Here is a 13,671-nt window from a genome sequence, read left to right as displayed (position 1 = left end):
GATTTCTGAGAAATATTGTGTGTGGCTGTAGACCGATTTAAATTGACAAAAGTCATTTGCCTTTGAAGGAAGCCAGTTTCTTAGCTTTCTATTTCTACTAAAAAGCCTCCCCATTCCCCAAGAAATTTCAGCTTTTCCATGGACATCTGAGCTCTTGTCCTCTTACCATTATCCTTAGTATGATTATACTTATTTTGAGTGAAAGTGTGACTTGCTGTGCCCTCTGGTTTCAGTGAGGACAACACATGGGAGCCAGAAGAAAACCTGGATTGCCCCGACCTCATTGCTGAGTTTCTGCAGTCACAGAAAACAGCACATGAGACAGATAAATCAGAGGGAGGCAAGCGCAAAGCTGATTCTGATTCTGAAGATAAGGGAGAGGAGAGCAAACCAAAGAAGAAGAAAGAAGAGGTAAGGATAGAAGTAAGAATTTTTACTAGCCCACAATTCAAACTACTGTCAAAGTAGTTTTGTTTTGCTTCTTCCCGGATATTAGCAGCCATCTCTTCTTAGTTCTGAAATCTTAGGTAGGCTAATGCCTACAAAGTGAGAGTGTACTCTCATGAAGCCACATGATCTCTTACTTCTTATCCATGGTACAGGAGCAGTAAATGGAATACTTGCTGGGGACAGATAAAAGGGCAAGTGAATTCATTCTTGTAAAAAACAGTTTTCAATGTTTAATCATTAAAGGTGTGAGGTGGCTATTTTGACTTAATCAGTATCTTAAAGTAAGTTGGTTTTTGAGAGTGAAGAGATAGGTGTAAACATTGATTTTGCTTGGGCTGTATATCCCTTTTCACATATGGGAAAATCTCATGCGCTTCAGACATTGATGAATAATCACTCCAAAGGATTCTAACAGCTCTCTTACTTTGAGCCAAGGTATTGGTGAAATACTGGCAAAAAAGTTTGTGTTTGGGCTGGGCACAGTGGCTCACACCTGTAATCCCAGCCCCTTGGGAGGCTGAGGCAGGCGAATCACAAGGTCAGGAGATCAAGACCATCCTGACTAAATGGTGAATCCCCATCTCTACTAAAAATACAAAAAATTAGCCGGGTGTGGTGGCATGCACCTGTGGTCCCAGCTTCTCAGGAGGCTGAGGCAGGAGAATTACTTGAACCCAGGAGGCAGAGGCTGCAGTGAGCCAAGATCGCACTCCATCCTGGGCAACAGAGATTCTGTCTCAAAAAAAAAAGAAAAGAGTTTGTGATTACATTAATCAGAGACACAGGAATAGTTCCAGTCTAGATAATAGTCCCATATAGATAAAATTGTTCTACCAATCTTGTTTTTACAGTCAGAAAAGCCACGAGGCTTTGCTCGAGGTTTGGAGCCGGAGCGGATTATTGGAGCTACAGACTCCAGTGGGGAGCTCATGTTCCTGATGAAATGGTGAGTCGGCCAGTGGCTTTGTGTGGTTGTTTTTTTTCTTCTCCCATTGGTTTCATGCCAGAGGAAAAGAGCTGGACCTTCGAAATTCCAATCACTCAAGTGTGAAATTAAGATGGCATAGTCCTTCGATAGTGACCCTCGGCCTGACTGCCAACCTGGACTCATGAGTTACAGGTAGGAGCCCTTAGGAATCTTAGGTCTTTGCCCATATTTTTAGGAGGTGGGAGACAATCTAGAGTGGAAAGAGTGTGGGAAGGAATTACATTTCATTATGGTAAATAAAAGGGGAAAAAATGAAATGTGATTGGACCACCTTCTCTTTCTACCACCTCCTTAATAAAGGTGAGGCTGGCCCCAGAATCAGAAACTCTGCTAAATTCTCAGGGTTAGGAAAGAATTTGTAGTTCTTCCTTTTGTCCTTAATTGTTGGATGCCTTTCAATTTGTGCAGATTCTACAATTACAGGATCAGCCAGCAGGGGTCAGCAAGGCTCCTTAACTGCTATTAAGCATAGAGCAAGCCTGCTTTTTTCCATTATGAGTATAAATACCAGTGATAGTAATACTCCATGAAACAGCCTGATGAAGATAGTTATCCCAGCAATCTCTTTAATTTTCCTACTCTGTCAAAAGAAGGCCATTCTTCCTATTTCTTGCTCATTCTCCCCACAAAGTGGATAGCAATCATTATATTTAAAGTTAGGAAGGAATAATTCTAAACCATTGCCAATGAAGGCAGCATTCTAGAAACTTTGTCCTTTAAAATACACACACACACATACAGTGTCTGTAGAGCTTTGTCCTTTTGTCAGTCCAGAACTTACTCTGAAACTCGTGTCTGTGCTAATACTTATTTTACAATATGGCTGGAGGGGCCTAACTTTAGCACCACTGAAAGCCAGAGTCACAACTAACTAACTTATTCTCTTCCTATGTATTCCTTAGGCGGTTACTGAAGCTGCCCCTCTTTTAGCTGATTTATTGTTAACCTATAGGAGAAAAGTTCATTTTTAAGGTGCTGCTTATGGGGTGGGAGAAGTTATACGATGAGTTACTCAGTCTAGCTAGAATATACTTTTTCTGCATGTGACCAGTGTGAGTTACAGTAGTATCTCCATATTGCTTAAGATTTGCACTCCTTTGGTTGACTTACTACTATCTTTTTTTTTTTTTTTTTTTGAGACAGAGTCTCGCTCTTTCACCCAGGCTGGAGTGCAGTGGAGTGATCTCAGCTCACTGCAACCTCCGCCTACCGAGTTCTACGATTCTCCTGCCTCAGCCTCTCAAGTAGCTGGGATTATGGGCATGCGCTACCACGCCTGGCTGATTTTTGTATTATTAGTAGAGATGGGGTTTCACTCTGTTGGCCAGGCTGGTCTCAAACTCCTGACTTCAGGTGAACCACTGCACCTGGCCGACCCACTGCTGTCTGCAGGTTAAAACTGGATTTGACTATAAGACTAAGTCCATTTTAAAAAGTTATTTTACTGGAGAATAGAGATTTTTGTATATTTCCAAAAGTAGTAAATATTTCTAGGGAGTGAAATGACTCAATTTAACTCAGTGCGTGTTGTTCAGCTGTTAGCAAATGGCAGCACGCTTCAGATTCCCATTTCCCTCCCATTCTCTTGGGTCCGTTGTTCAAAAACATAGATTATCAGCTTACTCTTCTGCTCCGTGGGACCGTGTGGCTCTGGTTTCCTGTTGTTGAGATTCTGGAGATTTGGGGTGGTACTTTGTCAGAGATTTCATCAGGTGTCTCCTGCTTGCCTTATGCTACTGCTTCTGTCTAGGACATTCCTAGTAACCTGAAGACAATAGTTTTTGGGGTTTTTTTTGTTTGTTTGTTTTTTTGAGACGGAGGAGTCTCGCTTTGTCGCCTGGGCTGGAGTGCAGTGACCGGATCTCAGCTCACTGCAAGCTCCGCCTCCCGGGTTTACGCCATTCTCCTGCCTCAGCCTCCCGAGTAGGTGGGACTACAGGCGCCAGCCACCTCGCCCGGCTAGTTTTTTGTATTTTTTAGTAGAGACGGCGTTTCACCATGTTAGCCAGGATAGTCTCGATCTCCTGACCTCGTGATCTGCCTGCCTCGGCCTCCCAAAGTGCTGGGATTACAGGCTTGAGCCACCGCGCCCGGCCTGTTTTTTTTTTTGTTGTTTTTAAATGAGACAGAGTCTCGCTCTGTCACCCAGGCTGGAGTGCAGTGGGGTGATCTATGTTCGCCACAACCTCCACCTCCCAGGTTCAAGCTATTCTTGCACCTCAGCCTCCCGAGTAGCTGGAATTATAGGCGCACGCCACCTTGCCTGGCTAATTTTTGTATTTTTAGTAGCAACGGGGTTTTGCCATGTTGACCAGGCTGGTCTCAAACTCCTGGGCCTGCCCACCTTGGCCTCCCAAAGTGCTGGGATTATAGGCATGAGCTACTGCTCCCGGCCTCAGAGTTTACTCCTAATTCCCTTACAATGTGTATGATTTTCAGATATTGAAAACATTTTACGGTGGCTCAAGCCTGTAATCCCAGCACTTTGGGAGGCCGAGACGGGCGGATCACGAGGTCAGGAGATCGAGACCATCCTGGCAAACACGGTGAAACCCCGTCTCTACTAAAAAATACAAAAACTAGCCAGGTAAGGTGGCTGGCGCCTGTAGTCCCAGCTATTCGGGAGGCTGAGGCAGGAGAATGGCATAAACCCGAGAGGCGGAGCTTGCAGTGAGCTGAGATCTGGCCACTGCACTCCAGCCTGGGCGACAGAGCGAGACTCCGTCTCAAAAAAAAAAAAAAAAAAAAAAGAAAACATTTTAAAATTCAGAAAAATATAGCTCCCTCATTTCCTACCTCCCAATGTTGAAACATCATTTCAAAGCACCTGGAAGTTGTGTGAGGATAGCATTTGGAAGTGTCAGTGTAATTACAATTATGCAAAAATGTGTCCACCTTCATTTGCTCTGGCCAATGCCAGATGTGGTATTTAATCCTGTTATAGGCCGGACGTGGTGGCTCATGCCTGTAATCCCACTTTGGGAGGCTGAGGCAGGTGGATCACCTGAGGTCAGGAGTTCAAGATGAGCCTGGCCAACATCTTTAGTAAAGATGGCAAAACCCCATCTCTACTAAAAATATAAAAATTAGCCAGGCGTGGTGGTGTGCACCTACAATCCTAGCTACTAGGGGAGGCTGAGGCAGGAAAATCGCTTGAACCCAGGAGGCAGAGGTTGTGGTGAGCCAAGATCACGCCATTGTACTCCAGCCTGGGCAACAGAGTGAGACTCTGTCTCCAAAAAAAAAAAAAAAAATCCTATGACAAAGCCAATATTTCTCCATGGGTTCTTATCAGCTGGGATATGGCTTTTGGAGGAGTGTGGTAGCTTCTCTTCCCTCAGAGAATCTAGAGAGTCATGCTTTTGGGGGCCTTGCCCAGATGTTCAGATGTGATCGGTTAAGTCCATTGACCTGACTTTTGACATACACGAATCCCGAGAGGGAATTTTCAACAGTAGAGTAACTCTGAGGATGTCACTTAACATAAAATTGCCAGTAAATGCTGCTTGGGCCACGTTTTCGTTGTTCCCTAGCCAATTTTATAAAATTACTATTTTTATTTTATTTTATTTTTTGTTGAGACGGAGTCTCGCTCTGTCGCCCAGGCTGGAGTGCAGTGGCCGGATCTCAGCTCACTGCAAGCTCCGCCTCCCGGGTTTACGCCATTCTCCTGCCTCAGCCTCCTGAGTAGCTGGGACTACAGGCGCCCGCCACCTCACCCGGCTCGTTTTTTGTATTTTTAGTAGAGACGGGGTTTCACCGTGTTCGCCAGGATGGTCTCGATCTCCTGACCTCGTGATCCGCCCGCCTCGGCCTCCCAAAGTGCTGGGATTACAGGCTTGAGCCACCGCGCCCGGCCATAAAATTACTATTTTTAAAGCACTATCCCCTGGGTTAGTGCTTAGGATAGACCACCAGCACCTGGTCTCAAAGTCTCTCTTTGCTTTATTCTGCAGGAAAAACTCTGATGAGGCTGACCTGGTCCCTGCCAAGGAAGCCAATGTCAAGTGCCCACAGGTTGTCATATCCTTCTATGAGGAAAGGCTGACGTGGCATTCCTACCCCTCGGAGGATGATGACAAAAAAGATGACAAGAATTAACGCTCCTGAGTACCAGCCCCTGTCACATCTGACTGGGTTTCAAGTGGGAAGGGAAGGAGTTCTACTTGTCTTGACACCATAGAGGTGGCTTGAGAAGATGTCCTTTGAAGAGCCAGTATAGTTTCTGTGCCCTGCAGCAGCCCAAGTGCTTTAAAGCCGTTTCAAGCTGTATAGTTTGCACACCCATCCCAGTGGAGGGGAAAGGGGATAAGTGTTTCAAGGCAACCTTTTCTGCACTTTGCTGAGAAAAGCAAAGGACCTTCTATGAAGGACAAAACTTGCAGAATTGGGTGTGTGGGAGAGCAAAAAAATACTGTAGATCTTCAAAGAGCATCTCCACAACCCACAGCCTTCTTCCCAATAGTGTTAACTCTGCATTTTTACAGCGTAGCATGTGTGTAGTCTTTGGCTATTACTGGTGTATTATTTGGGGGAGGGATGGGGAGGGAGAAAGGGAGATGGGTAGCATCACTTTGATTAACATTTGGGGCCTGATAGGGGAAATGGTGAAGCAATGGAAAAGAACAGACAACTAATGATTTGCTTCTATGTCCAGAATATTTTACCTTAAACAAACAAAAAAAAATGTCATTGGCACCATAAATAAGGACTGTGAGAGACTGTTTAAAAGCTGTGAATGTCTGAAACCTATAAGCCAAGGTGTTCCCTGCCTAAACTTATTGCTGTTCCCACAAAGGACTAAGCCAGTTCATAAGTTACCAAAGTTGCCATTTTGGAGATGGAAATTGATGAGGAGGGAAGGTCTTTTATTGGAGAGTATACAGTACAAGCAGATCATTCTGTCTCAGAGGTGCTAATAAAATTAGAAGACCCTTTCTTTTCCAGTAACGAAGTTATAAATATCAGCTTGTTCATCCAAGCCACTGGCTGAGGTGTTAGGGAAGAGGAAGAGGGTGGTAGAGGAGATAAGACAGTAGGGAAAGACAAGGGCCCATGCTCTTAGTGGGGAAAACTCTTGGAGCCGTTCTCTTTTTTGAGCTTTGAACTCTGAAACCATTATTGGCAGGGTTCAGTCACTGACAGCACAAGTTTCACTGAATTGATCTAAGAGTTTAGTGATTTCAAAAGCCTTGGTCTCAGGAGAAGATTAAACTTCCATATTGGGCAGTGGTTCACTTTAAAACACACACACACACAATTTTTTAAGAAATCCTAAGAAGTAACTGATACCCAAAATGCTCTTGTCTTGAGTCATGAGATCCATCAGTTCTTGATATTGTCTAGACTTGCATCTAGAGCTACATTGTAAAATCCTTTTAGGCATGTGTTAGATTTCTGTGTAAACTTTGTTTAAATGTAAACTTCATACTACACTGTCAGTTTTTGTCTTAATAAAACTATAGATTTATAATCCCTGATTTCTCTCTTAAGTCTTACCAGGAACTCTTCTTGCCTTATAGGTTCAGCCTGTTGGAAATGGCTTCCTCACTTGGATGGTTTTATTTCTTGAACACTGTAGGCTTGAAAATCTAGTGTCTGGCCTGAATCTTTAAGTGGTCGCACCATATTACTTTAGTAAATACTTAATGGGCATTTATCAGGTGCTGCAGAGATTGTAAAGATGGTTGCATCATGCTGTCTTCAGTATTGCCAAAAGTTTATGGAGCACTCTGACCTGACGGCACTTCCAAACTATGGTACATTTGGAAACATGGGTTTTTAAGTTAGGTTTAGATCCTGCCTCTGGTATGTAATAGATTATAGGACCTAAAATCTACTTCTCCAAAATTTTCCAGGAATTGGCCCCGTGTTTGAGCACCAACTTAAAACGTCATTTTTTGCCTATTTTTTGGGAGTTTTTTTTTTCTTTTTGAGACAGGGTCTTGTGCTGTCACCCAGGCTGGAGTACAGTGGTGTGATCTCGGCTCATTACAACCTCTGTCTCCTGGGTTCAAGCGATTCTCTTGCCTCAGCCTCCTGAGTAGCTGGGACTATAGGCGTGTGCCACCACACCTGGCTAATTTTTAAATTTTTTTAGTAGAGACCGGGTTTTGCCATGTTGGCCAGGCTGGTCTTGAACTCCTATCCTCAGGTGATCCACCTGCCTCAGCCTCCCAAAGTGCTGGGATTACAGGCCTGAGCTACTGTGCCTGGCCTTGGACTTGTCTTTTTTTTTTCTTTTTTTTTTTTTTTTTTTGAGACAGAGTCTTGGTCTGTTGCCAGGCTGGAGTGCAGTGGCGCAATCTCAGCTGACTGCAACCTCCGCCTCCAGGGTTCAAGCGATTCCCCTGCCTCATCCTCCTGAGTAGCTGGGACTACAGGCGTGCGCCACCACACCCGGCTAATTTTTTGTATTTTAGTGGAGACAGGGTTTCACCATGTTGGCCAGGATGGTCTCAATCTCCTGACCTCGTAATCTACCCACCTCGGCCTTCCAAAGTGCTAGGATTACAGGAATGAGGCACCATACCCGGCTGACTTGTCATTTTTGTAATGGAAATGGGATTTCCACTGAGATCAAATCAGTGTAACAGTTGAGTACTACTCAACTCGTGCAAAGCATGTTTAAAATAAACTGATGTGTAGATACTTTTTTTCAGAAAGCCACCTCAGGAAAGTTCTCAGGAGACATAAATGGACCTGGGGAGCCTTACTGAAGGTCTGGGTCACAGACAGGCCTTCCTGCACAGAGGTCTGAGTGTGTGCCCTGGTGGTGATTGGTAGTAGCACAGCCATTAGTAGCTAATTAAGGGAGTTTAAGTGGAGGTGTTCTGGTTCTGTTCTGTACCATCGGATGCACTGAAATGAAAGTACAGCCTTGGTTTGTATCCCAGATGGACTAGTAGTCAACTTTGGCCTTAACCTTTGGAACTGACTGACTTGTCATTTGTGGCATTCCTGAGCTGTTGTAAAAACTGTATCATTCTCCCCCAGAGAAAACAGTAATACTGATACGCATGCAGTGAAAACTGAGTTGAAGCTAGATAGTCACAATTCTGTTATTTTCAAAAGCCAGTTAGCATATTACTAGATCAATGGTTTAAGGATCAACTTTTTTGATTGTTGAGGCCACAAATGCAAACTGCTACAAATATAAATAGGCACAACAAATAAGTCAGCTTGAGAAAGTATTCAGAGAATATTTATTTGTTTTTTGTTTGTTTTTTCTTTTAAGACAGAGTCTCGCTGTCACCCAGGCTGGAATACAGCGGCACAATCTTGGCTCACTGCAGCCTCCGTCTCCTGGGTTCAAGCGATTCTTCTGCTTCAGCCTCCTGAGTAGCTGGGACTACAGGCATGCCCCACGACACCTGGCTAATGTTTGTATTTTTGGTAGAGATGGGGTTTCACCATGTTGGTCGGGCTGGTCTTGAACCCCTGACCTCAAGTGATCCACCTGCCTTGGCTTCCCAAAGTGCTGGGATTATAGGAGTGAACCACCACTCGCAGCCAAAGAATATTTCTTCAGGCAGTGGAAAAACATGTTTGTTGGACGGTTTCCATGAAATTGCACCATCATACACCTCCTGCCCAGGCATTAAATAGGCAATAAATTATCTCAGTTAATATTAGAAAAGGGGAGCTTGCTAATATTGTGACATCATTATTACCTGAGGTGTCCTGTACTGGTAGAGCCAGTAAAACAAAAATCTTGCTCCTCCATTGCCTTAAGTTTCTATAAATATTGTAAATGGATAGAATAATGATCACAGAAACACTCTGACAGTGCTGAGGAATAATTGTTCCTGCATTTAATATCGTTTGAAAATTTTGACGACCAATTTTAAGTAATTTTTAGCAATTAAATTTTTATTTTTTGCTGGGGGAAAGAGATGGTCTCTGTCACCTAGTCTAGAGTGCAGTGGTGCTACCATGGCTCATGGCAGCCTCATCCTCCTGGGCTAAAGAGATCCTCCCACCTCAGCTTCCTGAGTAGCTAGGACTACAGGTGTGTGCTATAATGCCCAGCTAATTTTTTTTTTTTTTTTTTTTTAACTTTTAGTAGAGATGGGGTCTCACAATGTTGCCCAGGCTGGTCTTGAACTCCTGGGCTCAAGCAGTCCTGTCTCTGCCTCCCAAAGTGTTAGAATTACAGGTGTAAGTCACCACACCTCGCCTAATTAAATTTTTAAATACCTATTTTCAGATATGACCTTATGTTCCAGAACTCTCAATTCTGTGGTGGTCATAGACTTGGCTCAAGTTGGTCTTAAACTTTCGCCATTTGGGATTTGTCTGTGTGCTTGGCACATCTTTATGGACTGTGGCATTGGGAATCTGCATTATAAAGCAATTATTTCTCATAGTAAAAGGAAAAATGATAGCTCAGATTAATGTGCAAGTTGGGTCTTCTGATGAAGATATATCCTCATTTATAATTTAAAGCTGATAGAACTGAACTAAGTCCAGGCTCAGTATTAGCATTCAACTTAATAAAGGAGTCTTGGCTTTCAGCAGTAGGAAACTGATCAGGGAGAGGCATCCTAGTGTTTTGGTGTGGGATTACAGGAGTTTGTTAGAGGAGAGCTTAAGATCCCAAGACAACTTGTCAGTCTGTGGATCTGCACATCACCTTGTTTTGACGATGTCCAGCACTGAGGTTTTCTCCCCAAAAGTTACTGCTTTCCTATCTAGTATGTGAAGTTTAAAGTTACTTGTCTCTCTTATGGATGACTTAATTGACCTTGGCCTTGTAAGTTTACTGTTGAATAAACTGCTGAATGTTGAAAGCAAATGAAATGTGAAACAAAACCATCCTGCTGGGATGAAAAGCACAGTTGGCCCTGCTTTGTGGGGGCAAGCAGAGCACAGAGCAGTGCCTTTTAAAGGCTTTTTTTTTTTTTCCTTAGGCTAATGAGGTGGCAAAAGTGAGGGAAGGCTGAATATCAACTTTAGAATAGATGCTGACAATTCAGCTTCTATAGTTTTTGGTTGTATTAAATAACCTGTTTTAAAATATACCAGTGGCACAACTGGGTCTGCCTTGTGACCTTGTTGGTTTGTATGGTGGTTTGTGATAGTACCAAAGCCACTGTTTACCCCAAATGGATTTTTAAATCCTAGCTGACTTTGACCAAGCCTGCCCTTTTTGCTATTTGCATAGTTAGGGTCAGGCTGGGCAACTTTGGGGCCTGGCTTTGGGACGCTAGCCCATTGCTTCAATTACTGCTTTAGCCCCTAACTGAGAATTGGAAAGTTTAAGTCAACTGTATTAGCCCAGTTACACTTGTGTTTGACACAAAAGGCAGAATGCCAACTCCTTGGTCTATTCTCCACTTCTCCCCAAGTGAACTAGAGTTTTTGTTTCCTTAGTTGAAGAGCATCTAGAATTAAGTAAAAAATACTGTGCAACCTATCTCCATTCTGCAGTTTAAGATAGGCTAGAAAAGAAGCAGCTTTAAGACTGGGCGCAGTGGCTCACACCTGTAATCCCAGCACTTTGGAGGCCCAGGCGGACAGATTGCTTGAACTCAGGAATTCAAGACCAGCCTGGATAACATGGCGAAACCCTGTCTCTACTAAAAATACAAAAATTAGCCGGGCATGGTGGTGCACGCCTATATGCCAGCTACCAGGAGGCTGAGGTGGAAGACTAGCTTGAGCCTAGAGGCAGTTTTACAGTGAGCCAAGATCACACCACTGCACTCTGGCGTGGGTGACAAAGCTAGACCCTGTCTCCAAAAAAAAAAAAAAAACCAAAACAGCTTTAAGACCTTTGTTGGTATGGTGTATTCAAAAAGGAAGACAAAGACTTCTATCCAGCTAATTTTTGAAAACAGCCCTTTTTTGCAAGGTACCAGATTCTCACACTACTCCAGAGACAATATGTGTACTAAATTCTGTTTCTCAGCTAATTCAGGCAGACACGAAGTGAACAGAACAAGGACTAGAACTTGTAGTGTTGAGTTTCACACATATCCCCATAGTCCCCAAATGCTCATTCTCCACTCCAAAGTTCAGAGCCAGAGGCAAAGAAGATGATTAACTTCAGTGTAATACAGTAAAGGTAAAAAGAAAGGTTATTTTGGTATATTAACAAAATGACAAGTTGAAGGTTTTTGGGTCCCTTTCACTTAACAGAGGAGAATCTGTGATAGAAAAGGCTTAACTACTCATGATCATGAAGCACATGGGTTTTGCTACAGAATTTCTATACTTGGCTGGGAAAATGACTCAGAAGCAGACACCAATCTAGTACCTGTGTTTGTATACATATGGTACATCAATATGGAAACAGGCTTCTTGCCGTCCACCTGTTCACCACGGTGTGCCCTAAACTATATTTAGTGTGAGCTTCTAAAGTTGTTGCTCTTGGTCAGTGCCTACAGGATGAGGTAGGTAGCAGACTTGAGGATACTGGGGATGTTATTTTCCGTAAGGAACTGTTTGCCAAGCAAGCGTGAAGAGGGGCAGCAAGATTTGGTTTAGCTGGGGCTTATAAAAGCAGGGATGAGGCCAGCTTGACAAGGCTCTATGGAAGCTAACTCCCTGTTCACCAAACTAATTATTACTCAGCTTTCCCCAGTAAGGGTGGGGAAATGTCAGCTATGGAGGCCAGTCTTGATGACACTGAAGCATGTCTCTAGATCACGATTTTCCCTCTATAGTTCACTATTCTGTTTTTATTGATACTGAAACAGCCTCACCTTCATTGGTGAGATCTCTGCAGGGCAGAGGTTGAAAATATGGGTCTATTTCCATCTCCTTAACATGAGTAAGATGTGAGAAAAAATCAGTTTGAATGAAGCCTACAACTGCTGAAGTTAAGACAAAGTAAGCTTTCCCACACCCACCCAAGTCAGTCAGCCTGAAGAATTTGGTCTGTTTGTTAAGCCTAAGTCCTGTTGGGCTCCCAGCCTTCCGCCAGGACCTCTTCTCACTTCCTGCCTTAGGTAGACGGCTAGTGGTAGCAGCCCTTCCACAGGACTTACTTGAGTCCTCCTATCTTCTTCCCGCCAGAAAGAGCCTGGAACACCCACTCTACCTGCCAGCAGAAAGAGGTCAGCCCCACAGCAGTGCTGACCAACTTGGCCCCATGCCCCAGCTAATCAGCATGATCCTAGACAAACCTGTACATATCTCTAATGGTGGGGGGGGGCTGCTGCTAACAAAAATATTCCTTTTTTTTTTTTTTGAGACGGAGTCTTGCTTTGTCACACAGGCTGGAGTGCAATGGCATGATCTTGGTTCACTGCGATCTCCGCCTCCCAGGTTCAAGCAATTCTCCTGCCTCAGCCTCCCGAGTAGCTGGGATTACAGGCGAGTGCCACCACACCCAGCTAATTTTTATATTTTTAGTGGAGATGGGGTTTCACCATGTTGGTCAGGCTGTTCTCGAACTCTTGACCTCATGATCCGCCTGTCTCGGCCTCCCAAAGTGCCAGGATTACAGGCATGAGCCACCGTGCCTGGCCAACAAAAATATTCTTACTCAGACCAGGGACAACACTAGCAAAGGATTAAGAGGAATTTTTCAAATCTCTTAAGTCTTTTAAGTTAAAAAAAAGGTTGCAAAATAAAGTAAAAGTTACAGCCTAATTACTGAACAAAAATACAGTCATGTGCTGCATATTTCATCAGTGACAGATCACGTATATGATTATGGTCCGATAAGATTATAATACCCTATTTATTTATACTATTTATACTGTACTTTTTTTTTTTTTTGAGACAGGGTTTTGCGCTGTCACCCAGGCTGTCACCAGGCTGGAGTGCAGTTGCACAGTCTTGTTGCGGGTACAGGCATTGAGTTACTGCACCCAGCCTATACTGTGCCTTTTCTATGTTTAGATACACAAGTACTTACCATTGTATTTCAGCTGCCTATAGTATTCAGTATAGCAACATGCTGTACAGGTTTGTAGCCTAGGAGCAATAGGCTTATATAGCACATAGGCTAGCTGTGTAGTGGGCACTACCATTTAAGTTTGTGTGAGTACACCCTGACAAAATTGTCTAACAAGGCATTTCTCAGAATGTATGTTGGCCGTTAAACACCACATGAGTGTATATACATTTCTAGGAAGGGTACAAGAATATTAAAACTGAATTTTACTTTTCAGTTTACCCTTCTATATATAATTTGTGTTTTTTAAATTACCGGTATGAGTGTTTTTCAGACTTTTTTTTTTTGAGATGGGAGTTTTGCTCTTGTCCAGGCTGGAGTGCAA

The 13,671-nt window shown here is 43.5% G+C and overlaps 1 protein-coding gene across 3 annotated transcripts in view; it reads left to right on the top strand.

The window, feature by feature from the left end:
* CBX1 (chromobox 1) overlaps positions 1 to 6,918 on the top strand; it is a 32,962-nt gene extending 26,044 nt beyond the window's left edge. For all 3 annotated transcript variants that reach the window (XM_033183324.1, XM_033183326.1, XM_033183325.1), the window contains exons 3-5: positions 234 to 411; positions 1,302 to 1,396; positions 5,395 to 6,918. In XM_033183324.1, coding sequence (XP_033039215.1) covers positions 234 to 411; positions 1,302 to 1,396; positions 5,395 to 5,539 — 418 coding nt within the window. In that variant the 3' untranslated portion in view covers positions 5,540 to 6,918. The remainder of the gene's footprint in view (positions 1 to 233; positions 412 to 1,301; positions 1,397 to 5,394) is intronic.
* The last annotated feature ends 6,753 nt before the right edge of the window (positions 6,919 to 13,671 follow it).

Source organism: Trachypithecus francoisi, unplaced genomic scaffold, assembly GCF_009764315.1.
Source record: "Trachypithecus francoisi isolate TF-2019V2 unplaced genomic scaffold, Tfra_2.0 Lachesis_group20, whole genome shotgun sequence".
NCBI classification, from domain to species: Eukaryota; Metazoa; Chordata; class Mammalia; order Primates; family Cercopithecidae; genus Trachypithecus; species Trachypithecus francoisi.
The sequence above is the reverse complement of the archived record's forward strand: the minus strand, read 5'-3'. Positions and strand labels throughout refer to the sequence as shown.